The sequence below is a fragment of the Pipistrellus kuhlii genome, unplaced genomic scaffold, assembly GCF_014108245.1.
Source record: "Pipistrellus kuhlii isolate mPipKuh1 unplaced genomic scaffold, mPipKuh1.p scaffold_m20_p_9, whole genome shotgun sequence".
NCBI lineage: Eukaryota > Metazoa > Chordata > Mammalia > Chiroptera > Vespertilionidae > Pipistrellus > Pipistrellus kuhlii.
Genome location: NW_023425595.1, coordinates 2,444,254 through 2,471,575, shown reverse-complemented (window position 1 = coordinate 2,471,575; position 27,322 = coordinate 2,444,254). Strand labels below are relative to the sequence as shown.

The window sequence follows — 27,322 nt, the reverse complement described above, 5'->3', positions numbered from 1 at the left end:
TCCTTCCTCTCTGTAAAAAATCAATAAAATATAAAAATAATAATAATGGCACCTACCTCAGAGAAATGACATAAGGATTAAATGACTTAAAACACACAGCATGTCTAAACAGTACTTGGCACCTACTAAATGATGGTAGAGAGTAGCAGTTATGATTATTGTAGAAAGACAACATTATTCTACTTTTTATGGTAATGCTGGAAGGTGGCATCTCAGTCAATATCTGCATTTCTCTCCATAAACCACAATAATTGCCATTTGGTGAGAACTTACCATGCATCAGAAATCACAGAAAGTTCTCCCAGATGAGGGAACGAGGCCCTGAAAAGCTGATGCTGTATCTATATCTAGCGTCTCCCAGGTGGCAGGTGCCAGGACTTTGCTGTCATACATATGCACTGACAGAAAGAAAGCTTTTTATTCTTAAGCATCTGGATGAATAGAGCATAGAAAAATGTAATTTCTGCAACAACTGTAATTCTAATAGTATCAGGATAATGGAAACAGGACACCTAATTCAAGCTCATATGTCTCACCCCCGCCCTGCAAATCTCTCCTTCTAATGCCATCATCTATGAAGTTTTTACCTGAATGTATTTTTTTTAATTCACTTTTGTCCTCAGCCTCTGCTGTCCGCTGGGGTGGTGGTGAAGATGGCAGACTGGAGAAGAGAACAAATGACTAAAAAATAAATTGGCTTAGCTTACAAAGGGCAGGTTTTAGGAAAAGCATGAGATTTATTATATCTAATAAAAATTGGATAGAAACGGTGGGCCTTCTAGGTGACTTGTCTTTTCTTTCACGCAGAGCGGTACATGCATGGATGCAGTGTCTTCTTTGTCCCAAGAACCATAGTAGACACCAGGGAGTCAAGGAAGTGCCAGAATTCCCACTCTGCACTGAAAGGCAGACTGTGCCTGTGATGGCCAGTGATCTTGAAGCAACAGAGAGTGAAAGATCCTTTCTGAGGCCAGAGCAGAAGGAGAGGGGCCCCCGGATCCAGCACCGGTGTCTGTGGTGGGGTTTTAGCATTGGGCAGGCCAGAGTTCCTCCCGGCTCGGCCACTGGTAGGGGAAAGACTTGTATAGAGCAGACAGGAAAGCAATGCAAGGAAACGGCTGGATTGGCTATAGCTTTAAGCCATTGCCTAATTTTGGAAAGCCTAATTCAATGGTTGGCAAACTGCGGCTCCAGAGCCACATGCGGCTCTTTGGCCCCTTGAGTGTGGCTCTTCCACAAAAATACCATGTTCGGGCACGCATGTACAGTGCAATTGAAACTTTGTGGTCCATGCACAGAAGTCGGTTTTCGGCTCTCCAAAGAAATTTCAATCATTGTACTGTTGATATTTGGCTCTGTTGACTAATGAGCTTGCCGACCACCAGCCTAGTTCATTGTGATTAGTTGTTTTTAAATTCCCTTTTTTCTGAATACAAGTGCATTTACAATCGACTCTGGCTTGGGTCTCAGGTTGATTGCATAAGATAACCAGGCATTAGAACCAGTGGGACTAATGGCCTCCTTGTTTAGTCACTGTCACGTGTCACAGGCCAGCATGGGATAATAAAGAGTTCTCAACACATGCCAGGTGTGAACTCATTTAATTCACCCAACAACCAAGAGGAGATGGATTCCTCTTCTTCCTTTTATAGAAGAGGGAACTGGAATGCAAGGATGTTCAACAAACTTCCCAGTCAGCAAATGGCAAGGCAGGGATTCGAACTTAGGAAGTCTCCCTCTAGAAACTGGTCTTAGTCGCCAGTCGCTCTCATAAGCCTAGTGTTACCTGTCATTGCCGTGTGGCTGAGACACCAGAGGAGGGTCCACTGGAAATTCTAAAATGCTCCATTTCTTCTGCCCACCTCCTCCTCATCCCCAACCGCCGTCTCTTGTCTTTGATTGACATCCATAACACAGTTTTTACAAGCTTAGTGTTTGGAATCGTCCAAGATCTCCACTCCAATCAAATTTAGGTGTGATAGACTTAATTAGAGTCTAATTCCTCTTTTATTTTGGTTTTATCTTAATCACCCCTTTTATTCACTGTCCGCAGGCCTGTAATTTCCCAGACTCAGAGATGCCATATTGTACATTCAGAGCCATGAGACAGTTTGTTGTCATACGCATTCAATGCCAGAAGAGTTTTCACTCTGAAACTTCTCAGCCAGGACAGTGTAGAAAAAAAGTATAATTTCACCAAAAGACTCTTTTCTAAAAACAACAGAATAATATGTTTTCCACCCACATCTTTCTACTGAGAAGAATGCTTCGTGCAGACACAGTACAAACATGAGAGGCATTTCAGATGCCAGAGACAAGATGGGAAAGTGGCCAAGAACCCTGAACGTGGTTGTTAGGACCATCAGGGTCCCCCAGACACAGAGGAGGAAGAGGCAGGTCACAGAATTTTCCAGCTAATCTAGTTCATTCCAGATTCTTTTAAGTACAAATTTAAAGGCCATCTAATCTAGTTCATTGCAAATTCTTTTAAGTCCACATTCTTTTGTTCAAATGCAATCTCATCCTGATGATTTGTATAAAAGATGAGATGCTCTTATTGAAGCAGGAGGAGAGGTCTAGAACCTAACCCACTCCTCGCCCATCCGCGCTAATCCCCCATTCCCTCCCCCCACAAGCCCTGTTGAGGGCTCCGGGGAACCCCTGGGGGTTCCTCAGAGCACAGTTTGAAAATCACTATTCTTATCCAACCTCCTCCTTTTACCACTGCGGGGAAATGGAGCCCAGAGGAGCTACGTGACTTGGCTGACGTTACACAGCAAGTCAGAAGCCTGGGCTGCTATCTTCCTCCAACTATTTTTCCATGATGACACTTGAGTCCTGGGATGAACTACCTTTTTGTTTCTCCAGACTGTATGTGTTTCTGTATTTGTATGTTTGTCCCAGTGCCCAGGGATCCAAAGAAAACCTAACAAACCAGTCCCTGCTTTTACTCTAAAGCCTGGAGTCTGCACCTCGGACACATGTCTTGGCTGCCCAAGAGCTCCAAGCCCAGAGCAGAAAGGCAGAGGTCATAAATGCTGTCCCTTGGCTGACCAGGGGCACTATCTCACAGCCTGAATGAGGTGGGGTGTCTACCCTCCCAGGGAAATCCCCCAAATCAGGTAGTCCTCAGCTAGACACCAGAGAGCTGGCATCCAAGCCAGGTCCCACCTCGTGACCCCTGACTGACCCCCTAAATCTCTTTGGTTCTCCATCGGTAAGACGGGGGCAGGGTCTGGGGAGTGGAGAGAGGGAGAAAGCCATCCTGTGGCTCATCACATCCAGAGATGTTAGAAGTTGAATAAGTTCATGTGCCCAATGCCCTGTTGATGAGTGTAAAAGTAGAAGAAAGGCCCAGCAATGGTTCTGCAAGCTGGTTCCCCTCGCCCGGTCCGAAGGCAGAGATTGGAGGGCGTGGTAGTGAGGGGTTTCTGGCTCCTGTGCTCCATCCAGGAAAAGGTTGTGAACATAATCGCTACCAACGAGCTTATTCGGGGCTTCACCTGTGTTACCTCCTGTGACCCTCTGAGCTGCCCAGTGGGTACTGCTCTTCTTTGCACCAGCGTGATGAGGCTCAGACAGGCTGCTTACATTATCCAAGGCAACCCAGCTAGAAAAAGATGGACCTACCCCTCACTGGTTTGGCTCAGTGGAGAGAGCATCGGCCTGCGGACTGAAAGGTTCCAGGTTCGATTCCAGTCAAGGGCATGTACCTTGGTTGCGGGCACATCCCCAGTAGGACGTGCGCAAGAGGCAGCTGATCAATGTTTCTTTCTCATCAATGTTTCTAACTCTCTATCTCTTTCCCTTCCTCTCTGTAAAAAAAATCAATGAAATATATTTAAAAAGAAAAGAAAAAGAAAATGATGGACCTAGACTTTGAGTCCAAAGCCATCTCGCTGCAAAGCCTGTGTTCATAACCACTGCCCCATCCTGCCCTTCCTCCTGGCCACACAGGGGGGAGAAGGAGAATGGACTACTCCTCCAAGGCGCCAGACTCTACCAAACCAGGAGGGAGGCTGGCTGCCTCTGAGAGCTCCCCCTACGGCTTGCACGACTGAGAATCCCCAGCCAGCTCTGTGCAGGACTGGGCAGAGCACGGAGGCACGAATTCTGGGCTTGTTTACCGAGTCCCCTGGGCCAAGAAGGAGGGTGGCGAGCTGGGCACAAAAGCAGGATAAAGGTAAACTTTCTGCACGTGAGAACCATCCCGCTCCCCCCCCCCCTCCCGCCCGCACCCGCCCCCTCCCAAGGAGCCGTGTCACACCGTATGTCACCGTCATCAAAGGGGCTGTGCGTAAACCTGAAAAACCAAACGGACCTGTCTGTAGGTGTTACTTATATCACAAGGCTACAGGTGCCTTTATTTCCACCGGGCGCTGGTGCTGGAAGCACCTGCCTTCTCCTGCCTGGAGAGCCTCCTCTTGGGACCCAGTCAGCGCTGTCCTCACGTAAGCACCCTTTCTTTGCTTTTGTTGGATGAATTGTAAAGGGGTGTCAGGGCTGAGAGGCTGGGGCTGGAGGGCCCCGGGGCGGTTGGTGGGTCTCCAGCTCCAGGTTGCCAGCCCCCCTGAGGGTGCCATGCGTCACAGTGCCTCCCGAGAGCTGGGTGACTGGGATTTCACTGCTTGTAGGGGGGTAGCGGGGGATACACTTCTGCCCCCACAGGCTGTGGAGCCACCCACTCCCTCCTCCACAGCCCCCGCATTCACTTGACTATACCAAGGGGAATCACGAGAAGGCAGACAGGCACTCGCTACCTTTAGGAAGGAAGGTTGGGTTTTACCCCCCAAAAAAATATCCCGCTTCAAGGAGAGCCCACCGCACCCCTGTCCCAACTCCTCCTTTCCCCATTGGCCGGCTCATAGTTCCCTCTTGATACAGAGGAAATAAGCTGCCTTATTACAATTTGGGGAATTCCTTTTTTTCTTTTTCTTTTTCTTTCAGGAATTCATATGTAAGAAAGAACTTTAAAGAAACCCATTTTCCCCCTCTCACGCCACCTTCGTCTAGAGAGAGTCTTTCCAGAAAAGCAGTGGTTAGGGTTTTTCCACTGTCTTTCCAGACCTCTTCAGACTCTGCGGTGTGGGAGGGTTCTTGTTCGTCCGCCCCCTGCTGGCAGCCGCTGGTGGCACAAGCTCCCTTCTCTTCAAGGAAGGCTGGGGACCCACAGGGGACTGGGCTAAGAATTTTACAAATTCTTAGGATGTCAGAGACCCTTAGGCACAACCTCTTTGTTCTACAGATGGGGAAACTGGGGCCCGAGCAGTTAACGTGCTTTATGGAGACAGCTTCGCGTGTTAGATTCTTTCCAATAATCCGGACTTTTTTTAAAACGCTGTGGGACAAATTGTTAAAAATCGGGACGTCTGGTCACCTTAGTCTAGAGGCCCCGCAGAGAGGGGCGGTTGGCGGCGCTGAGTGAAGGCTTAGCTCGGTGTCCTCGTGTTCTCCGAGATAATGTTTTTCGTGACTCAGAGTGGTCTCCGCAGGAGTGTGCACAGTTTGGTGTCTTCTTTTCTCACAAGCCCCCCGAATAACATTGATGAAGACTGACCCCTCCCCCCCTGCCCCTCGGAAATGAATGTATGTGTTGTGCCCAGAGAATGAATATATATATGTTGTGTCCTCTGCATATTTAACTGATTTAATGAAATCCTCAGGAAAGCCTGAGGACCCCAGGTTAAAATCCCCGTTTTAGAGATGAGCTCAGAGAGGGTCGTGGCTTTTTGTGCGCCAACCCCTCGTATGAAACGAAAATCCTTTGGGCCAGGGTTCTTTGCTTGTGGGGACAGAGGTAAGATGGACCTCCCTTCCCCTCCATCGGTTTAATCCAAAACCGACGAGCGTCCCATGGGAGCCCCCTGTAAACCATACTGCAGCCTTTCTGTGGGTCTGTGCCGCACCTTCACAAAAACAATCAAAAACAAGCCCACCAGCGAACACCCTGAGCAGAGCGGAGGAAAATGAGGGCTCGCTTGGCAAGACGTCAGCAAGGCAGTTCCCAGGAGCTCTGGTTTCTCCCAGAAGAACAAACACTCAAGCACCCCACCCTCCCTCCTTTATAGAAAGTGTCGACACAGTCCATTGGGTCTCCCTTCACGGGTGCCTTTGTAGGGGCGTCCGAGGAGTGGGAAATGGACACTCGGGTCTCACTGGAGCATTGCAGAAGGAACAAATGTTGCTTCCCAATGAGACTGCTCAGAAGATGGGATCCACGAAGGCCCTCAGTGGCCCTCTTTTCCAGGGGTTAGATCCCGATGGCCTGGTTCTGCCCGGTGATGCTTCGGTGCATATACAGCCAATGCGTCGATGCTTAATTGGGTAAAATTTTTTGGTCCCACGCCCAGAGTGAAGTTGCTGATCTCTGCCAGGGTCAGGCAGGAATTTTCCTCCTCAGACAAACTGGCCAGGGCTGGGTGGTTTGCCCCGTCCCCTCTCGCTCCGGAAGGCTGGGCAGAGGTGCTGGGTGCGCAGGCCATGGGCACCACACCTGCCGCGGCCGCTGCTGCTGCCCCTGGCTCTTGCAGGGCAAGGAGCCCACAGGCCGGTCCCTCTGGCTGCTCGGACCCTCCCTGGCTGCACGTGGTGAGTGAGCCGGCTCCTAGGAGGGCGAGGAAGCCCCTGGAGTCCACGGGGACTCCAGCCTCCGTGCCTTCGAGGTCTCACAGTGAAAGGTACCTCACCCGCCAGCCTTCCTGGTGTGGATTGTGTTTGAACCTTCTCGACTCACTAGGCAGCTAGCGTGGGGACAACATGTGGGGGAGACGGACGCTCACCGCTGTGGGTCTTTTGATGGCAGTGGGTGAGGGGCCAGAGTGCCCATGGGTCCGGCTACCCAGGCCAACAACACCCTGGATGCACTGCTGGAGGCAGTGGGCGCAGGAGGAAAGGGAGAAGAGGAACAGGGGGATAAACGTGTAGCCTCTGTGGGTGGTAGTCGGATGAGCTCGCTTGGCTGAAATACAGCCCCCATCTAGGCACCTGTGAGTGCGGGCATGTGTTTGAGTGCTGGCCCGGTCAGGTGGGTGCCTGAAGAAACCACGGAGCCAGGGCCCAGCGTGGAGTCTGCCTCCTCAGTGTGCTCATGCAGCAGGTGGGGACCTGAGGCTGGGAGAGGAGCAGGAGGCATAATGGTGACTCCCCGCCCAGTGCTCTGTCCAAGATCACAGGGCAGCCAGCCTCTCGGAGAATCAACACGTGTGGCCAGAACAGCAGGCCCGGACCCGCCCTGCAGACCCCTTCCTGTAGTGCCGCTGACTCTGAGTCTAACCCAATGCTGCTCAACCTTGTGGGGGGGTTTTCTGTTATTGCCCCCACGAAGGAGCTTTTTGAGATAATTTTTCTTAATTGTCTCCCCCTCCATGAAATGTTGATACCATAGAAATGCTGTAAGTCCTTAGTATGCCGTGGTCTTTGGAGGCTCATGAAAAATGATAACATCTAAGATTTTTTGATACTTTCCCCCAAGGACCAAATATTTCCCCTCTCAGGTCAATTGTCACCCCCTGTTGGGGATGTATGGGCTACCTTCAAGCCAGGGCCTCCCTGTTGCTGAGCCTCAGTGTCCTCGCTGAGAAATGGGGCTCCAAAATGTGGGTTCGATTCCCCATCAGGGTACATGTGTAGGTTGTGGGTTCTATCCTTAGTCAGGTGTGCATGGGAGGCAACTGATCAATGTTTCTCTCTCTCATTGATGTTTCTCTCTCTCTCTCTCTCTCTCTCTCTCTCTCTCTCTCTCTCTCTTCCTCTCTCTCTCTCTCTCAGTAAAATCAATAAACATATACTAAAATGAGGATTTTAAAAATTCTTAAAAACAAAAAACAAAAAAACAAAAAAGAAATCTTAAGAGCTAAATGCTCAATTACTGCAAGGACCCCAGAGGCCTGAGAAGCTGAGCAACTGGGTACAAAGCAGCCATTATTCCTCAACTCACACCTGGGGCACGCGGGCTAAGGGGCCAAGGCCTTTAGTGGGGAGCCCAGAGTGAATGAAACCCTCTCCTAAAGCAAACAGCGTCTGCTGCTTTTATAAAGGCGCTTTCCCCAAAAGGAAGCAAGGGTTACAGAAGAAAAGCAGCACCGTGTTCACGGGAGGGAGCCCTTTATGGGAACTTAAAGGATGTCATTGGCCACAGAAGGGATTACCGAAGGGAATCAGCCCTGTGTCCAAAACTAGGGAAGCCGAAACCGGTTTCGCTCAGTGGCTAGAGCGTCAGCCTGCGGACTGAGGGGTCCCAGGTTTGATTCCGATCAGGGCATATTCGTTACCTTGGTTGCGGGCATATCCCCGTTGGCGGGGGGAGGGTGCAGGAGGCAGCTGATGGATGATTCTGTCTCATTGATGTTTCTAACTCTCTATCCCTCTCTCTTCCTCTCTGTAAAAAAACCCAACAAAATAAAATAAAAATTAAAAATTAAAAACTAGGGAAATTACAGGCAAGTGAGTGGACTAGTATAAGGCGGGGGGGGGGGGGACGGAGAGGGGGAGGGAAGGGATCCTTAAAGAAGGTAAATATCCTGTTGATCAAGCACATTCCTAATTTTTATATGACTCAACTGATTTAACAATCGACTTTTGAGAGCTGTTTAGCAGGTGCAGATGGAGCACTCACTCCTACTGCCCTGTCTTGTAGCTGGAGGGTTTCTAACTGACTTTGCAGACCTGGGGATGGTTTTCTATGTTCTTCTACATGGAGGGCACTCGTCCCTTCTCCGAGCCCACCCATCCCTTCTCCGAGCCCACCCATCCTTTCTCCCAGCCCACCCGGCCTTTTTCCGCGCCCACCATGAAGTCAGGTCAGAGGTGTGCCATCCTCTTCCTCGGTGTTCTGCGCATCTGGCCCAGAAAGGCAGGGGGCCTTTTTCCCTTGAGCCCTCACTTAGGGGAATTCCTCGGTGTGAGTTCCAGGAAATGGAAGGGGCTTCGGGGTCCAGGGACTCTTTCCTCTCTCATAACCTCCTATCCCTACCCCTTCTCAGCCTGCCTCCCGTTCAGGGCATAAAACCAGCCAGTCCGTGGGAAAATCAGGTCCAAACGCAAGCATCCTTGACCTCTGTTTGATACAGCTCCCCCGGGGGAGATCCATGAACACGATAATCCGCCTGCAGCGTTAACCCTCTGTGGGCCTCAGGAAGGAGATTCCCCGTGGGGCCTGGCGACTCTTTGTGGATGGCTCTGAAAGGGATCTGCATGTGAGACTTTGAACTTGGTTGCTTATCTATGTCAGGAGCAGGGTTCTCCTGAACATTTGATGATGGGAATGAGGATAAGGATGATGATCATAGATTTGCCAATGCCCCCAAAGAACTGGTCTTTGGTTCTGGAGTCACACAACCCCTGCCCCTCTCAGTCCGGAGGTCCTACTTGATACATAAAAATGTGTGAGATGTACCTGAGGTCAACATGACTGTTTTCAGAAAGGGAAGCTGATGGGCCGAGAGCCGAGAATCAGAAAACTTAAGAACTCTCTGCATGCAATGTCACATTGCCACCATCTGGCTCTGTGGCCTGAAGCAAGCGCCACAAGCTCCCTGGGCCTTAGCTTTCTCAGCTATGGATGACAGAGCGAGGGGAGCGATGCTCTGACTCAGCACTTTCCAGCACTCAGGGCTCCTACAGGAGGCAAATCTGGTCCAAGGCTCTCACATAAAGAGGCAAAGAGTACCTCTGGCAGGATCGGTGGGCCAACAGGCAAAATCCAAGCTATTGTGTAAGTTCCTACACGGCCCTTTAATATGTAACCATTTAAAAATGTCAAATCATTTTTAGCGCAGGCCGTTCAAAAGCAGGAGGGGAGCTGGATTGAGCCTGCCAGTTGCACTTTCTAACCTCTGACTCAGTGGTGCATGGATGGACAGTTTTTATTTGAGTGCTCATGTCTTCATTTTTACGTATGTTCGGAAATACTGACTTTTTGTGGATAATGGTGATGTCAAGTTTTCCTTTTAAATAAACGTGTTTATGTTCAAACAAAAAAGGGTTTTTGTTGAATGGGTTAAGTAAATTATGGTGATGGGAGGCACGTGACTAGCGTCAGGAAACAGGGACTAGATGACTGACAAGCTCCTGCCCACCTTAAAATTCCCGGAGACCCAGAGCTCAGTGTCTGCTCTGACACTTACCAGCTGTGTGGTCCTGAGCTGCAGGGTCCCCTTTGCCAAATGGGGGTGGGACCCCCATATCTCATCAACATTACTTCCATAGAAGAAAAGAGAAGTGGGGCCAGCATATATTTTTAACCCACCAAGTATGAATCCTTTTTTGTCTGAATTGTTGGGAAATGGGAAGCAGCAAAGAGAAACTCGAAAAATGAGACTGAGGGGCAAGAGTGCATGAAAGTGGGGGGCCCCAGGCCCACCCCAGCCTCAACCAGACCCCTCTCCCCAGGGCCTCTCTGCCAGTGTGAGCAGGGACGTGAGCATAGCTATCATGTCTTGACGTCACATACACAAACCCGAGTTGTCGCTCAGACTCCACCCCCTGCCAGCTCACGTGGGTGGTGTGGGCACGTTAGCTGGAATGTCAGAGAGTCCCCTCCTCATCCGTGACACAGACTCCATGTATATATATATATATATATATATATATATATATATGCACACACACATTGAGTGGCCAGATTATTATGCATTCAGAGATCATAATAATCTGGCCACTCAGTGTATAGCATATATATCATTTATATATCTCTATACTGTATAATTTTTATACATAGTCTGTATATGCATAGTGTATAGTTTATATCCATATAGGTGTAACATTTATGTAACAGTATATAAAACTACATAAAATCAATTCAGAACTGGTTTTTTTGTTTGTTTGTTTGTTTGATTTTTGCTCAGAAATGTTTTACCAAAGACACACACACACACACACACACACACACACACACACTTTTGGTCAGAGCTCTGGGATTTCAGAATTGTAGATAAGGGTGTGTGGGTATGCTCATTGAGAGCAACTCTGGCCCTGTTTTCAGAAACACATTGTTAGACATTCTAAGCCAGAGTTCAGAGGTCAGACGTGAGTGAATAGGAAAAGTATCGAAAGAGGCAGTATTGGCTAATAAGAGTTTCCATCCTCAAATCCCAGTTTTGCCACTTATGGGCCAAGATCTACGGGCAATTGTCTCCATCCTTCTGCCTCAATTTCCTCATCTAGAAACGGGGATAGATGTTCAAACCTCCTGGGATGTGGCAAGGATCAGTCGTGGAAAGCACGTGGAGGAGGCCCTGGCTCCCAGGAGATCCCCAGATGTGAGTCTTTGCTGTCATTGTTAAGCCACCGGGGCCTGCTGGGGCCTGCTGTGGCTTCCAGCCATCACGCCTCCTCACAGCCTCTCCTGCCGTTGCAGGGTGATGTTGGACTCAGTGACACACAGCACCTTCCTGCCCAACGCGTCCTTCTGCGACCCCCTGATGTCCTGGACTGACCTGTTCAGCAATGAGGAGTACTATCCTGCCTTTGAACACCAGACAGGTAGGCACACCTGGGGAGGTCCATCTGAGTTGGGATGGGCTGGGGGGGCAGGAGCTGGTGCTGGCCTGGGCTGGTGACAAGACCATGCGAGGGGCCTGGAAATGCCCCCTCTCACCAGTGTCCATGGCAGGGGACCAGGAGAGGCCTGAGTGGAAGGAAGGAAAGCCCTGGAACCTCACAACGACCTGCCCACTTCACCTCTTGGAGCCTCATTTTGCTATCAAGTAAAAATGGGGGTGATAATACCGGGCCAGGCGCCAGGGCTGCATAGACAGCCTGGAGGCACTTACCTACCTAAGTCAGCCCTGCACCCACTCCCAACCCCTGCCCCAGGCGCACAAGCTCACCCAAGACATCTTGCACCCTCGCCTGCAGGGTCCAGGTAATTGCCTTTGAACCTGATTCATTCAAATACATATCGCAATTCTCCTTTGGGCCTAAGAGGCACCTGGTTTCCCAGAAAGACGCTGAGCAATGTGTTGGATTTTCTCCCCTCAATACTTGGTGAAGAGGCTACATCTGAAGGAGGAAAATGAAGGCTTCCAAGGCGCTGTCCCCTCCCCACACGTGGCATGGTGGCAGGCCAGGTCCTGTCCTTGTCTCATCCACGTGTATCGCTGACCTGTCCTCCTGGAGGTCCCTCTTCCTGCCTGTTCTGCAATCACCAATGTCTCAGCAGCTGCTTCTGTAGGCATCAGAGCCAGGCACCACCTTTGCCTCTCAAGCCTCAGTTTTCTCATCTGTAAAATGGAGTTGTAAGGATGCCTAGCTCACAGAGAGGGCTGTGTATGGGACGTGGTTGGGCACATGATAAGCACACGTGGTTGTTTAAAAATGAAGGGTTCCATTCAGTTAGGGAGGATGAAAAGGTTCTAGAGATGGAGAGTGGTGATGTATTTAATGCCATTAAGCTGTTCACTCAAAAAATGGTAGATTTTACATTATGAATATTTTACTGCAATTAAAAAAAAAAAAAGAGTTAGCCTAAGTGATCACCAGTAGGATTGCCAGTGCTGCTAAAACCCAGCAATTTTAGATATTGCCTCAGCTCTCTCCTGTCTGAGGTTTCTTCAGAACAATTGTCTCCATGTCTTCATTCCCATCATGCAATGAGGCATTGGACCGGGTCATTTCTAAGATCCCTTCCAGAAGCTTCTCTGATTCCTGCATCAGGCAGGATCGCAGATGTAGCCTTCGTCCTCTGTCACCCGTTGAGAGAACAGAAAGGAGGCCGCCGAGGCCGGGGGCCAGTGGAAATGAAACAGCCCCCAGCAGCCACCCAACTTCCTGATGTTCCCTGAGGGAGCAGCCGGCTGGCTGCGGTCTCAGTGGAATGGCTCTGACCTCCCACAGGCCGAGGCTGGGGATCCCCATGAGCGCCTGGCGCTGGGTGGGTCACCTCGGTGGGAGGAGGGCCCGGGGCTGCTTCCGTCGTGTTCTCACCCAGAGAGATGCCACATGGGTGTGAGTGTCTGCACAAACCCCCCCCCCCCCCCCCCCCCCCCCGAGAGGCTCCACCTCTGGACACGGCTCTGCAGACTTTTCATGCCCAGAGTCATCTCCTGCTCACGGGAAGTTCATCTTGAATTTAGACTTGTCCCGGGGGCAGCTTTCTGTTAGATTCTGCCACTCCACAGCCCGTGGCCTCGGGCAGATTTTCTCTAACATCGTACTCCAGCTGGAACAGCACCTGCCTCTTATAGCTGGGAGGATGGGGACAGCAGATTCCACCCAGCAAGTGGGTAGCACAGCCCCTGGCACTGGGTAGGCGCTCACCGCAGCCAAACCAGCCAACGGCGGCTCCTGGCTCAGGGGAGCACAGCGTTCTCTCTCCTCGCTTCATTTTTTATGTTGAACAAAAGCAACCCCAGTTTCCACCTCTCCAATGCGGAATCTCCGACAGCCTAGATGCGTTGAGGCTGAAGGGAGAGAGAAATGGAGTGCCCAGCAGACCAATGGCGTCCATAAGAGGGCAGGGAGGGGCGTTCAACCCAGCCGGGAAGCCAGCTGCTCTCCCAGCGTCCTCGCATGGCCCTAGCAGAGGGCAGCAGGGTGGGCGATAACCCCAAAGGTGACCTGCTCTTTGAAGAAGGACTTCTGGCGTCGCTGCACTGCATGCTGGGATGGGACAGTCCGATTGCAAAATACTTAGAAATTCATGAACTCACCCTGGCCCTCCCTTCAGCGCTTAGAAGAAAAGAATTACAGATACTGGAAAATGTTATCAAAGGGATGCTGCAAATATTTTCCAAGCAGATGGTATGCTCAAAAGGTCAGGTCTCCAATCAAGTTCCAGTGGCCAAGCATCTAAGGCGTCATGAAGTCTCGTGGTCTCACCCCTGCAGGCTAGAGCTCCATCCTCAACCTACATACACACACATACACACATACACACATGCACACATGCACAAGTGCGCACACATGCACACGCACTCTCTCTCCCCTGATTGCCAAGGTGGCCACACCTGCATACGTTGTGCCCTTTGCTTTGGAATCTGGACTGCACTCTGCAGCAGAGGTTTCTGGGTTAGGCAGCTCTGGGGGTTCCTGGGAGGCCCCTTGGCAACCTGGGGTGACAGCTGAGAAGACCAGCCTCCAGCTCCTTCCTCTCCATCCCCACCCTCCAGCAAGGCTGCCGTGCTTTCATTCCGAAGACGGTATGGCGCAATGGTTATCAGGGCGTGGCTGCAGGGGCTGTAAGAGACCTCTATGACCTTATTTAGCTCTGCCTCTGACTCCTGTGTGACCTGGAGAAAGGACCTCACCCTTCCGTGCCTTACTTTCCTCATTTGCTTTGTAAAAGGGTGGTGTGATCTAGGGCAGTGGTCAGCAAACTCATTTGTCAACAGAGCCAGATATCAACAGTACAACGATTGAAATTTTTTTTGAGAGCCACATTTTTTACACTTAAACTTCTTCTAACCCCACGTCTTCAGCATAGACTCACCCAGGCCGTGGTATTTTGTGGAGGAGCTACACTCAAGGGGCCAAAGACCCGCATGTGGCTCGCGAGTCAGCAGTTTGCTGACCACGGATCTAGGACCTCGCAGCCCTGTGCTGAGGACAGCATGAGAAAACTCAGAGTATAGCAGTAATTGGCACACGAAGTGCTCCACAAACGTATTAGCTACGATTCCCCAATGGGAGGGTCTTTCTGAAGAAGAACTGCGAAGAAAGTGCAAAACCCACGGATCTGTGCTATCGGCATCCAGGTGACCAGGGTGGGAGGCTTTTGGGTTCCACGTGGGCTTTTCTAAGCAAGATCCATGTGCTGGGCATAGAAATCTAAGAGTGCCTGGGAAAGAAAGAGCAATGGTTTCTAAATCAAAAGCAGATAAATAAATACAAAATGACTGGACACCCCAGGACATCCCCAGAAGGAGGCCTCACGTTTGCCACTGCTCCCCTATCCTACACAAATCTGAGCCTTCTGGGCGGCCTTGGGCCCAGGACCACCCAGGGCTTGGCGTTTCCCGTCCCCTCCTAATTCCACACCTACCTCCGACCACAGCCCTTCGCTGATACCCAGCCATGCCTTCTTCTCTCTTCTCCATCCAGTTCCTTACACTGCCCAGGTGTGGTTTGTTGTTGTTGTTGTTGTTTTTGTTTGTTGGTTTGTTTGTTGTTTTTGTTTTATCTCCTCCTCTAAATCGCTCCACTGGCTCAGAAACAGAGCCAAGAAGGGCTATTGGATGCGGCTAGACCCGCTCTGGGAGGAAACCTGGAAGCAATTTGTCTTTTCAGGTTGCGCCTCAGAAGGTCCTTCCTCTCCGTGACAAAGCCGCAATTGATGGTGCCCAAGCTGCCCAGTTCACTCACCGGCTGCTCCGGGCAAGGAACTTCCCCAGCTCCCTGCGCTCGTAAATCATGCTAATTGTGGTCCAGCCGGCTACCTCGGCCTCTCTGACCTGGGCTGGCTGGCTGGCTGGCTCCCCGTCGCCGGTCCCTGGGCTCACTTTGTTCTGTTGTCCCTCAGCGAGATGGAGGCCCTGTAGGGAAGGTCTTTTTTCCCTGGGAACAAATGTCCCAAAATAACAACGAATCACAGGCGACATAGCAAAAGCCTCCTATTGTCCGGAGGAACACAGCCAAGTTCTTGATATTCCTCGTGTCTTTTCCTTTTCCCAGCAAACTCCCTAAGAGGTGGGCGCTATTGTTATTCCTCATGACAGCTGAAGGAAGCTGGGTCCAGAGAGGTTAGGAAATTTTGTCGGGATTGCACAGCTGAGAAGTTGAAAAGCCAGGAATGCACATCAGGAAGGGCCTTCTCCACAGCCCAGGCTGGGTGACTCCACACCCGCATCCCACACCTCCCAATGGTCCCCCTTTCTCTCCAGGTCAGTTGGCAGAAGCCTAGAGTGGACGGTGGGAACCAGAGTCCACAGGTTCACGTAGCTTCACAAACTTTCCTGCCCATGCTCCCCCATCAGCAGAGGAGAAAGGACAAGTTCTCCGGCAGAGGATATCTCCATATCTCTAAGCTCACACTACTTTGCAATACACAGATTTGGCATTCTGAGGCATATCTATTTTGTTGTAATTTTTTTAAAAAGAGTCAAAATCTCTCCCCAAATTTTTGTTTCAAGTGAGGCTCCAAGAAAATTGGCTCCAAAATGTCCATGTGGGAAGGGCACAGGGCAGCATTCCCAGTGGAGGAGCGGGCCCATGGCAAGTCTCAGCATCCCCATGTGGGCCCCCTCAGGCATGGACATGACCTGCTGGCCCTGTGGGCATCTGAGTGTGCCCGCCCGGCTGGGAAAGCTTGAGTTCTCCTCCTAAATGCATGTGCATCCCAGGCTACCGCATCCCTGCTCGGAATTCCTCCAGGATTGTCCCTTTTACGTCCCGAGCTCTTTTTCCTGACCGCCTCTGACTTCAAAGGAGCCGGCCAGCCTGCTGCTCAGCGGCTCAGCAGTGGCCACGGACATCTGGATGAAGTCTACCGGGCAATGGATGCCATTTGTCTTCAACCAGTGGATGTACACAAAGGGCCTCAGCTTCTCCAAAGAGTGTAGATTATATTTATGAATGGCAGAAACGTGAAGGAAAACACTTTTTATTTTCAAACGATACAACTTACTAAAGATAGCTTGCCCTGTGAGTCCTGTGAGTGTATTACCTTTTTTTATTTAATTCTATTTTATTTTATTTTATTTATTTATTTATTTTGGCCCTGAGTTTATCTCTTCCAAGTAACCAAAGGGCAAAGTGTCTGCTTCAGGTCCTTCTCTGGGGTTGCAAATAGTGTCATCACCAGTCTCTCCGCCCTTTTTCTGATTTTTCAAACCTATATTATATATGTAATTCCTGCCGTCATCCAAATCCTTTTTAGTTAGACTTCAAGATGTGTATGCAACTTGGTCCTCCTCAGCCAGAGTGATAGGATGCAGAATTCCCACATCTCAGGAGAGGAGAGTTAGCTGGGGCCTAACGCCCTTCCTGACCAGCTGTGAGGCTTTGTTCAAGCCATCCACCCTCCCCGAACCTCAGTGTCCTCACCAGGGAGCGGAGGCAATAATCACTGGTCCTTCGGCCCGTCAGGTACCCTCCCTGAGCGCCCACGGTGGGCGAGGCCGGGCCCCACACTTCAGATGCTGGGTGAGCCAAGCAGAGGGGGCCCCGCCTCCTGGGGCTCCCAATGGTCTGAAGAGAGAGCGAGGGGGCTGTATCCGAATGAGAAGGGCACCTGAGGGGCTGAGAGGGAGGGAAGCCTGGCTGAGAGGGGGCAGGGGGCGTGCGCTGTGGTCCTGAGGAGGAGCAGGGAATAGAAGAAGGCACACGTGGACCTCGTCCTGAGCAGGGGAAGTGCGTGTGGAAGATGCTGAGCAGGAGGCAACTTAGGAGCAGCGGGGCCTCCTCACCCCTGCCAGCCTCACCACTGCAGCCTTGGCATTGCCAAGACAGGACCGCGAGGCACCCCGTGGCCCAGAAGCGCCCATGTCCCGAGAAGAGGCCTTTTCCTCACCGCTCCGGGCTGTGCCTGTCCTGGCTGCCCTCCAGGCCCAGCAGCATACAAAGCCTGCTCTGTGGCAGGGTGCCGGGGAGAACTGGGGAGGGAGCCCTGCCAGCAACACCTCCCGGTGTCAGTGCCCACCCACCCACCCACCCACCCAGGCATTTCTCTGAACCCTCTCGCTTGGCTTCCAGAAAAAACATAGCCCTCTCCAAGCGCCAAAGAAAATAGTGAGGGGGGCGGAGGCGAGGAGGGGAGCAGGGGGAGGCTCAGAGAACCCTTTCCACGAAAAGCAGCAGCAAGCTGTGCCCTCCACCTGCAGGCCCCGCCACCCCTCTGTCCGCTCTCAGTGGGACCAGGGCTAGGAGAGTGTCAGGCTCGGAAAGCTCTCTCGTCAGAACACCAGGGAAGCAAAGGGCCTGTCTTAAGTTTGCTCAAGTCAGAAATCAGCAGGCAGAAAGCACACAGAGGGTGGCCACACCATTGTCCCGGGAGGCCCTGCTGGCCACCAGGCGCCCCCCACTGGCCAGGGGGCCAGAGCGGCGGTGCCAACAGGCCCCTCGCTCTCCCCACCGCAGCAAGCAGCAGTGACATCGGCCTCAGCCACTTGGCAGGGTATGGAGCCTTTGAGCCACGTACACACCAAGTTCAGATGAAAAATGATAAATAAATTAAAATAAATTTATTAAGTTTGACTGCCACTCCATCCACTCTAGGAGAGGAAAGTCCATTTCTGGAAGGACTCGGAGCTCTAAGGGGAGCTTCCATTTCCGTCTTCTGAAGTGCCCAATCCTACTTATTTGGGCAGATCTGAGGAACTTGAGAAGCTGGCATGGAGTGTCAGGGAGCGGTACACCTCACCGGGCAGAGAACCCATCCTCTGCCTCGGGTTCGAGGCTCCAGGGCTCCCCTGGGGACAGTGGCAGCCAACGCGGCACTTAAAGGGGGGATCAGCCAGCCTCCTGCCATTAGCTCTGCAGACTAACTCGTGAGCGACCCTTTCTGTCGTCCCCACGCCCTGGGCCATCAGCAATGCTGTCCTCTCTCCCCTCCTCTCTCCTCGGGCCTTCTTATTCTCTCTGGCCCTCCGACTGCCTCCTCCCTTTCTCTCTGCTTCATCTCTTCTCTGCGCGGAGCCTCTGAGGACTAGGGTGATGGGATGGGAAGAGGAATGGCTTTCAAGTTCAGACCGGAGTTCACACCCCAGCTCCGCCACACACTGGCTGTGGGGTCTCAGGAAAGTCCTCAGCTTCCTCATCGGTGACCTCCCAGGGGACAGGGACCAAATATTCTTTACCGTGACCGCTTCCCCCGCAAGGTCTTGCTTTGCTACAGCAGGTGTTCAAGAGTCACCTTACTAGAGGCATGAAAACCTCCCAGGCTCCGTCCCAAGGGCTCTTCTGTAGATTCACTCATCTAAGCCACAGAACAGCCTAGGATGCAGGCGCTGCCATGGTCCCCATCTTACCAGTGAGGAAGCCCAGGCAGGTTTATGGAATGAAGAACGCACGGATGAGTACTGTGGCGATTGCAAGCATTGTTTATGTCCAAGAGCCTGACCCTGTACCTGCTACCTCACCCCTTCCATATCCTGTGTCAGCCACCCTTTCTGCTTCTCCTGGCATTGCACCCAGGCCAGGCACAGCCGCTTCCCGCCTCCCAGAGGGGATGGTGCCCAGTCTGCCTGGCTGTGTACAGGGATCCTCTGAAGGAGGGAAGAGGCACTGGTTTGGGGATAGGATTTCTTTAAAATACCCCAAAGCCACAAATACAACACTGCAACCAATTCCCTCCCTCCCCCATGCCCACCCTACTCCTTTTCCTCCAGAGAAGTCTGTTATGGAGACCCACGGTCTGTGGGTCTCTGGGCCACGTCTCACCGGCCCTGGGCCCCTACCTCCAAGTGGCCAGAGGCAGAGCACAAACCAGGCGGGAGTGCTGGCAACCGCCCAGAAGGGCAGAGAGAATCCAATCACCTCAAGGGGTGCCCGGCATGCAGAGGCATTTAGTGACTGTTGAACAAATGAATCGGTTTCTATGTGCCATACAGCCTGTACATGTTACCCCACTGTGAACAACCCTGTGTGCTGGGCCCATATCCTTACCTCATAGATGTGGGCACAAGGCTTATGTGTCTATGGGCCTGGCCCCAGTGGAAAGCGACAGAACCAGGATTTGAATCGGGCCTGTCAGGCTCCAAAGCCTGTGATCTTGACACCATGTCGTCTGACATGGAATCACGGCAGGGCCTCGTTCTCCCCTTCTCGTCTAACTCCCCTCTTTCTAGGCACCAAACTAGGCCTGGACACTCCCAGGTCACCATGCCCCCATCACTCCCTCTTCTGCCCTACTGTCCCCCCTTAGGGTCCAGTCCCCTCTGGTTTTTACTGCGGAATAGGAGCTGGCCTGGGTCCCAGCAGACCCCCCCCCCCGCCCCGCCTCCATGGCTGGAGTCCCTTTCAGCTCATGGGCAAGGGATGAAGATGCTAATGTAACCAGGGGCCTTCCCAAGATCTCCCCAGGACACCGTCCCTCACTTCTCTCTCTCCCCCGGTGCAGCCTGCGACGCCTACTGGACGTCCGTCCACCCCGAGTACTGGACGAAGCGCCACGTCTGGGATTGGATCCAGTTCTGCTGCGACCAGTACAAGCTGGACATCAACTGCATCTCCTTCTGCCACTTCAACGTGAACGGCCTGCAGCTGTGCAGCATGACCCAGGAGGAGTTTGTGGAGGCGGGGGGCGTCTGCGGCGAGTACCTGTACTTCATCCTCCAGAACATCCGCTCCCAAGGTTGGTGTCTGGGGGGCGGGGCCTCGGAAGGGGCCGAGGCTGGGACCACAGGACCCGCCCGGGTCCCTCCCTGCCATGGGACTCCCACCACAAAGCTTCCCTCACTGGCACTTCCATTCCTCCAAATCCTGTCAACCAAAGCCTCTCGGAAACTGGGAGCTCTGGAATGCCAGGATCGGAGGTTGTAGGTAAAAGGGAGGAGGATGCAAGCAAGCAAGTTGGGTACGTTTTTTAAAAGAAAAAAATGAAAATAGCATTCAGGGACCACCCAGGCTATACAAGATAAAGTATTATGTTCATAAAGATTGGCAGCTATAGCCTGGTGGGCGTGGCTCAACCTATGAATGGTGACCTATGAGCCAGGAGGTCATGGTTCCCGTCACAGGTCACATGCCCAGGCTTGATCGCCAGTAGGGGGCGTGCAGGAGGCAGCCAGTCAATGATTCTCTCTCGTCATTGATGCTTCTATTGCCTTCCCTCTCCCTTCCTTTCTGAAACCAATAAAAATATATTTATATTTAAAAAAAAAAAAAAAGATTGGCAGCTAGAAAGGGTGGACACAGCGAGGTTTCTGCTGGACCTTTCATGACACAGAAAGAGAAGAAAACTAACTAGACCCTTCTCCTTCCGTTTCCGGAGAAGCCGGACGGTTGTTTTATTTGAACCCGTTCCTCATGGTCCAGGACCAAACAGCTCACAGGTGGCTCCCGGCACATGATTCACTGCACCAACCTGCTCCGCAGGCGGATGGGTGTTGGGGGAACATGTAACTCTGTGTCCCCGGGTCGCAGATAAAGGAGCGGAGGTCCCGCACAGTGATGCTGCTCCTCTGAGGTCACGCAGCAAAAGGGACTGATTCCTGGAAAGTCAGCACAAAGCCCGGGCTTTGCGATCAGAAGGTCTCAATCCTAATCTCACCACAGTTCCACCTCCGTGAGCCATCGGACTCTCTGGATGTCCTCGGCCTCATCCGTATGATGGATGGTGCACCCCTCCTTCAATGCTCCTCAAACAGGAGTGTTACTGTGTGTTGAAATATATGATGCACCCTAACTGGTGTGGCTCAGTGGATGGAGCATCAGCCTGAGGACTAAGGGATCCCAGGTTCGATTCCAATTAAGGGCATGTACTTTGATTGTGGGCACATCCCCGGTAGGGAGTGCGCAGGAGGCAGCAGATCGATGTTTCTCGCTCATCAATGTTTCTAGCTCTCTATCCCTCTCTCTTCCTTTCTGTAAAAAAAACAAAACAAAACAAAACAAAACAAAAAAAAACAATAAAACATTTTTTTTTTAAAGGAAAGGAATATATGATGCACCGTGACTGACCTCTACCCCCCATCCTAGTCTGCCCAGGGTACATAGTTTTCACCTGTTATCCTGGAAAACTTACTATTATGCTGTTTCACACTCAAAAATGTCTCCATTTTGGATAGTAATTTATAGGGAGAACTGCTTATTACCTGGTTTAAGCCTTATCTTACCCTGTAGATTAGGGCTGGCAGACAAGGACACAAAACAAATGTTCTCTGACAGAAAAGAAGCTGAAGGGAGCTCCGGGACCCCACGTGGTCCTGGCTCAGTCGGTTCAGGAGGACTTCAGGGCCCGGAAACATGCAACATGGGTCACAGGTCACGGGCAGGCGAAGTCAGCAGGCGGCAGGGTGGAGGGTGGAGGAGCAGCCCCTCAGCAGCCCCACTCTGGTCTCAGCAGCCCATTGGGCAGAGTGAGCTGAGGCACGTGGCTGACCAGAACCAATCAGAGAGCGGCACTAGCAACACAGTCACCAGTGTGCCCTCCCTGTGCCAGTTGCCTTCGTAAATGAAAAAAAGCTCTCAGTGGGGGGGCTGCACGTGGCCTTGTAAAAACCAGGTGGTCTCCAAGCTCCCTGCTGAAATGAAACCACACCACAGAGGACACAATCCCTCCCCTTCTTCCTCGTGTCTCTCCGGGCCTGGCCAGGGGAAAGCAGGATTGCATAATATGAGCTGTGCTTTGCTCTTTCCTTCCCAGGTTGCTCCTTCCTTAACGATGTTGAAGAGTCCAAGGCCATCAAAGACTGTGAGTAGCTCAGGCTGCAGCTGCTGTTGGGCAGAGGTTTGATCATTCTTTCGGGACCACCCTGAGAGGGAATGGCCTGAAGTAATGCCAGGCTAGGAGATGGCAGGGGGAAATGTGGTGGACAGAGCCTGAGGTTGGGGCCTGTGACTTCCTAGTCTGCCCCAGACTCAGTTCCCCTGTCTGAACATGGTGCATAAGATCCAGAAACGGTGCATCCAGAGTAACCGGCCTACGCCAGTGGCATAGATGCTCTAAAACTGGTGTCCGCAAGCAACAACCATCCTAATGACTAACTTAATGACTAGCGGCTGTGGTTGAGCGCATCTACCAGGAATCTGAGCTCACTTAGCAGGCCGAGTGTAGAATGATAAGGAGATGGAGGACCTTGGATGGCCTGGTTCATTCTGAAATTTAGCCCTCGCTGTTTCGCTCTTGCAGATGGAGGTTCAGGAAAGAGAATTTTGTAGCTTTGGTTTTTTTTTTTTAAGATGAAGATAACGATGGTGACAGTGGTGATTGCTATTAGTTGCTGAGCCCATGCTAAGGCTCTGGCCTGGGGATCAGAATCCGGGCTCTGACTTCAGTTCAATCATCTGCAAAAAGACAGGACACATGGTGACTCCAGGGAGGTGCAAGCGGAGGGGCGGGTGGACAGATCGTTTCTCATGATTTATTTTTCCTTCTTTAAGTCCCAAGCAGTCACCCCAGGATTCAGATGACCTGGCTGATGAAGGAGTTTTTATTCAGTTTGAGTGCGGCAGCCAGGTGCATGCTCTACGTGCTGTAGCTTAGGCAGGCACCCGGTACCCCCACGGAGCCCAGAGCCCTCAAAGAGCAGCTCTGCATTCCCTGTGAACAAAGCCCCCACAGAGCTCCCTGGCTCTGGTGGAGTCCCTTCTCACCATTTGCAGCCATTGGGCGAGGGATGCAGGCCCCAGCTTTCACCACCCAGCCCAATCCAGGCGTAGCCCCTAGAAGAACTGAGCCCACTGAGGCCCAGGGGCCATTCCTGAGTCTAAGTCCAGGGCAGGCCTCTGCCGTCGTAGCTAAGCAGCAGTGAGCTTGACATGACCGACCCATTCTCGGGGTCAGATTCTCCACTTATAAAGGGGTGTCTATTTGTCAGCCTGCCTTCCTCACAGCATAAGAGGAGGAGGGGCTAGGGAGGAATACTGTGTCCCCTAAGTTCTTTAGAATATACTGTATACTTGAATATATAACTAGTCACAACTGGAGCTGGTACAATAATACTGACAATAACAGCTAGCTTTTACTGGAAGCTTACTGTGAGCCAAACCTTGTGCTAGAATCTTCATAGACATTGTCTCTTCTTTCCTAAAACCCTGTAAGGCAAGTGCTAGTACCATAGGCTTTTCACAGGGGCGGAAACAAATGCTTAGTAGGGTGAGGTGACAAAGTTAGAAGGCGACAGATGACACAGGTGTGTGTCTAATCTGAAGCTCTGAATTGCTTTGCTTCCTCATCCATCTCTTCCTCTTTTCTTTCATTCATTCATTCGATAAACATCTATGGAACACCTACTGTGTGCCAAGCCCTGAGCTAGGCACTGGTCTCTTTGCTTTCACCTGTGTTCCTCTTCCCGTCTATTCTCCATTTACCAGCCAGAGGGATCTTCTTAAAATGGGGATCTTGTTGAACTCCCAAGTCTTCGCTTTACTCTATGAATAAAATAGCAAGTTCTGCAAAGAAGGCCCTACGTGACCTGCCGGCAGCCCGAGCACCCGATCCCTCCTCCATCCTGCTCCTTCTCATCTTTCTCTCTCAGAGAAAATGTCTCCTTTTCACCAGACCCTCCTGGGCCACACCATCTAAATTACCTCCTTTTCTCCACCTTAGCCCTCTATCCAATTAAGAGTTCTGTCACAACCCTTAAAAAAAGGGGGGGGGGGGGGAATTTGTTTGTTCCATCTATGTTTTCCCTTGGCCACTAGTCCTTAAATCCCACAGGATCAGGGACCAAGTCCGTCTCATTCGCTCTTGTATCCCCAGCACAGAGCCCAGACCTGGCACAGAGCAGGTCCCCAGTGTTGGGTGCAAACTCTCCTGAAAAACAAATACTGAGTCTTTGGCATCTTTGCACCCTCTCCCCCCACTCCCCCACCCCCACCTACTAATCACCCCCAAAGCACCCAGCATGGTGTCTCCTCCCTAAGAGGGGTTCAATCCATTTGCCTACTGGGGTGTGACGTGAGGTCTGCATGTGGCCTCTACATTCCTTCCTACAGCTGTGACTCCTTCTGTTCCAGATGCTGAACCCAGCTGCCTGAAAACAAGCGGCATCAAAAGTCAAGACTGTCACAGTCACGGTCACAGTCGAACGAGTAAGTGTAGAGATGCCCCTGCCCATTTCTAACGTCTTAAAACCACTCACGAGTTAAGGTCACCCAGTCTCATCAGATTTGAAACTGCCTGTCTACACAGGACCAGTCATTGCCCACCTACAAGTTGGTCAAGACGTTGACAACGATTTTGATGAATGCTGTCAAACTCACATTTCTTTCTTTTTCTCTTGGGAAATGAGGAAGTAGAGACAATTTCTAACCACGAAGAAGAAAAGTTTATCTGTCTGGTCTATGGGGAGGAGAGAGGGGGTCTTTGCCCCGAAGTGGTCAGGGACAGCAGCAGAAAAAAGCACCAGGAGTTGGCAGTCCTGTTAGCCTTTCCCAGAACTGAGACAGACCTACCCGGGGCCGCCCACCTGCTGAGCTTGGTTCCGGCCACTTGATCTGTATTAAATCCTAACCCTCTAACCTCCACTACGAAGTGGGCACTCTTATGATCCCAGTCTCCAGGTGACGAGAGAGATTGCGATGGCAGAGCTAGGAAGGGGGCAGTCCACGCCGCGATCCCAGCTGGACTCCGGAACCAGCCGAAGCCACAAGGCAGTGGAGCAAGGGAAATACCAGCTTTTTGTGAAAAATCTCATTGTGGGGTTGGGCCACCCGGACAGCTGTGGCTGTGGGGGCTTAATACAGCCCTCTGCCTGTCTGAAAGCATGAGAAGATTGTTTGACAGCCATTTCATGAATTCCCTGAGAATGACCCCGTGTGCTACAGAGCAGGGGAAGGCCACTGCCCGTCAATGCGTCCCCAGATGTCTGTTTTGAGACAGACGCTTCCCTTCCCAGCTCGGCGATGTTCCATCCTAACCCCACAAAGCAGTAATTCTGGTATTCTCATGGGTTCCTGAGAAATGCCACAACTCTCCCCTTAAAATTAAAAAAATTTAAAAATCCAGTAACTTCCTTTCCTCCCAAAGGTCTCCAGAGTTCTCACCTCTGGGAGTTTGTGCGTGACCTGCTCCTGTCTCCGGAGGAAAACTGCGGCATCCTGGAGTGGGAGGACCGGGAGCAGGGCATTTTTCGGGTGGTGAAGTCAGAAGCCCTGGCCAAGATGTGGGGACAGAGGAAGAAAAACGACAGGATGACGTACGAGAAGCTGAGCAGGGCTCTGAGGTGAGTTAAGGGCACTCGATGCCCCGAGCCTCAGGCGGTGACATAAAGGGGCCGGCCCCGAACGGCACCGAGTTTCCACAGCTTTTTTTCTTCTTCTTGGTAATCGAAAGGTCATGACACAACACTCCACTTCTTAGTTCCAGGTGGGATTACGGTTCGTAAATGGACCTTTTCCTTCTTGGCAGTGTTCCCAGGAATCACTGTGAATGAATCCGGCCATCACACACACACACACACACACACACACACACACACATACTCACATGCACACATATATATGCACGTGCGCGCGCACACACATACACACATATATATATATACAAACACACACACCACACACACACACTCATACACACACATACACACATACACACACACATATACACACATGCACACACATATACGTGCGCGCACACACAAATGCACACATATACTCACATATACACATATATATAAACACACATACACACACACTCATACACACACACACACACATACACACACTCATACACACACACACACACACAGAACACGTTGGGAGCGGAATGTGGGAGGTTCCGTCCTCGAGGTGTCTGGGAAAGGATTGATGTAAGCTGAGAACGGGGTGTGAAAATACCAGGGTAACCAAAGCCGGGCCTCGTCACCGGAGAAGAATGGGGAGAGGGTGTTGATGTTCCGGCGCTGGCCTGGGGTGCAAGCCCTCCCCCCGTCTCCCGCCTGCTGTCTTTCTCAGGTATTACTACAAAACGGGAATCCTGGAACGGGTCGACCGAAGGCTGGTGTACAAATTCGGAAGAAACGCACACGGGTGGCAGGAAGACAAGCTATGATGGGCTCCCTCGGCTGGCTCCTGCGAGTGGATTTCTGTTTTCAAACGCTCAGATCGCCACAGACGTTTGAAAGTCTTGGTTTTCGGCTTTTGGTTTGTTTGCTTTTTAACCGTGCAAACGTGCTGATAAAGTTTCTCCGCGTCTCGGCTTACATTTGCATTCAGAGTTGTTGTTGTCTACTCGCGGGTGATGGCAGCAACCCTTAACAAATACCGCTGCTGTTTTTTTTTAACCCAAGGGAAGGGGGGGGGGGAGATCTTTCCTGATACTTTGAGCAAACATTGCTTCCTTAAGTGGAGAGGGCTGAGCCTCAGCAGCCAGGGCCCAGGTGCAGCTCAGAGGAAAGGACCCAGCTCTGCCTTGACCCACCACCCAGTGCTCCCATCCCCAACGTGTGCTCCCATCCCCAACGTGTGCACACACTTAGCTGCAGCAGCTCTCGAAGGGAAGCAGTGATTCGTTCGTGGTTAATGTAACAGGAAGGGGTGACGTGTGCTAAGACAAACATACTGTAGGCTTTGCTTCGTTAAAATAAAATTCCATAGAAAAGCTTCTTAATTAGTCAGAGGGCTAAGCCATCCAGCTGGCACACCACTGGGCTGAGCGTAGGTTAACAGGAGTTTCTCAACCAACACATCTTTGTGGCCGCTCACCTGCACTCCCACGGCCATCCTGACCCAATAATAACACACTTACCATGAGACACATTCATATGTTCTTCATTCTTTT

The 27,322-nt window shown here is 51.5% G+C and overlaps 1 protein-coding gene across 3 annotated transcripts; it reads left to right on the top strand.

Moving 5' to 3' along the window:
* Positions 1 to 4,315: 4,315 nt before the first annotated feature.
* Positions 4,316 to 27,322, top strand: ELF5 (E74 like ETS transcription factor 5). 3 transcript variants are annotated; one of them, XM_036426693.2, is made up of 7 exons: positions 4,316 to 4,451; positions 11,357 to 11,481; positions 19,994 to 20,227; positions 22,241 to 22,288; positions 24,556 to 24,630; positions 25,568 to 25,763; positions 26,497 to 27,322. In XM_036426693.2, exons 2-7 carry the CDS (start codon positions 11,361 to 11,363, stop codon positions 26,591 to 26,593), a joined length of 771 nt encoding a protein of 256 aa, XP_036282586.1. In that variant the 5' UTR covers positions 4,316 to 4,451; positions 11,357 to 11,360; the 3' UTR covers positions 26,594 to 27,322. The 3 variants fall into 3 exon arrangements, with proteins under 3 accessions (XP_036282586.1, XP_045434068.1, XP_045434069.1); XM_045578112.1 differs by lacking the exon at positions 4,316 to 4,451 and adding an exon at positions 6,267 to 6,677; XM_045578113.1 differs by lacking the exon at positions 4,316 to 4,451 and adding an exon at positions 6,337 to 6,588.

What these genes read in the sequence shown, in the direction of transcription:
- ELF5 (XM_045578112.1), top strand. Translation starts at nt 6,313, where the DNA reads ATGCTTAATTGGGTAAAATTTTTTGGTCCCACGCCCAGAGTGAAGTTG. An exon ending in TGCCTTTGAACACCAGACAG is followed by an intron (nt 11,482 to 19,993) that starts GTAGGCACACCT and finishes CCCCCGGTGCAG; the next exon opens with CCTGCGACGCCTACTGGACG. An exon ending in GTCCAAGGCCATCAAAGACT is followed by an intron (nt 22,289 to 24,555) that starts GTGAGTAGCTCA and finishes CTTCTGTTCCAG; the next exon opens with ATGCTGAACCCAGCTGCCTG.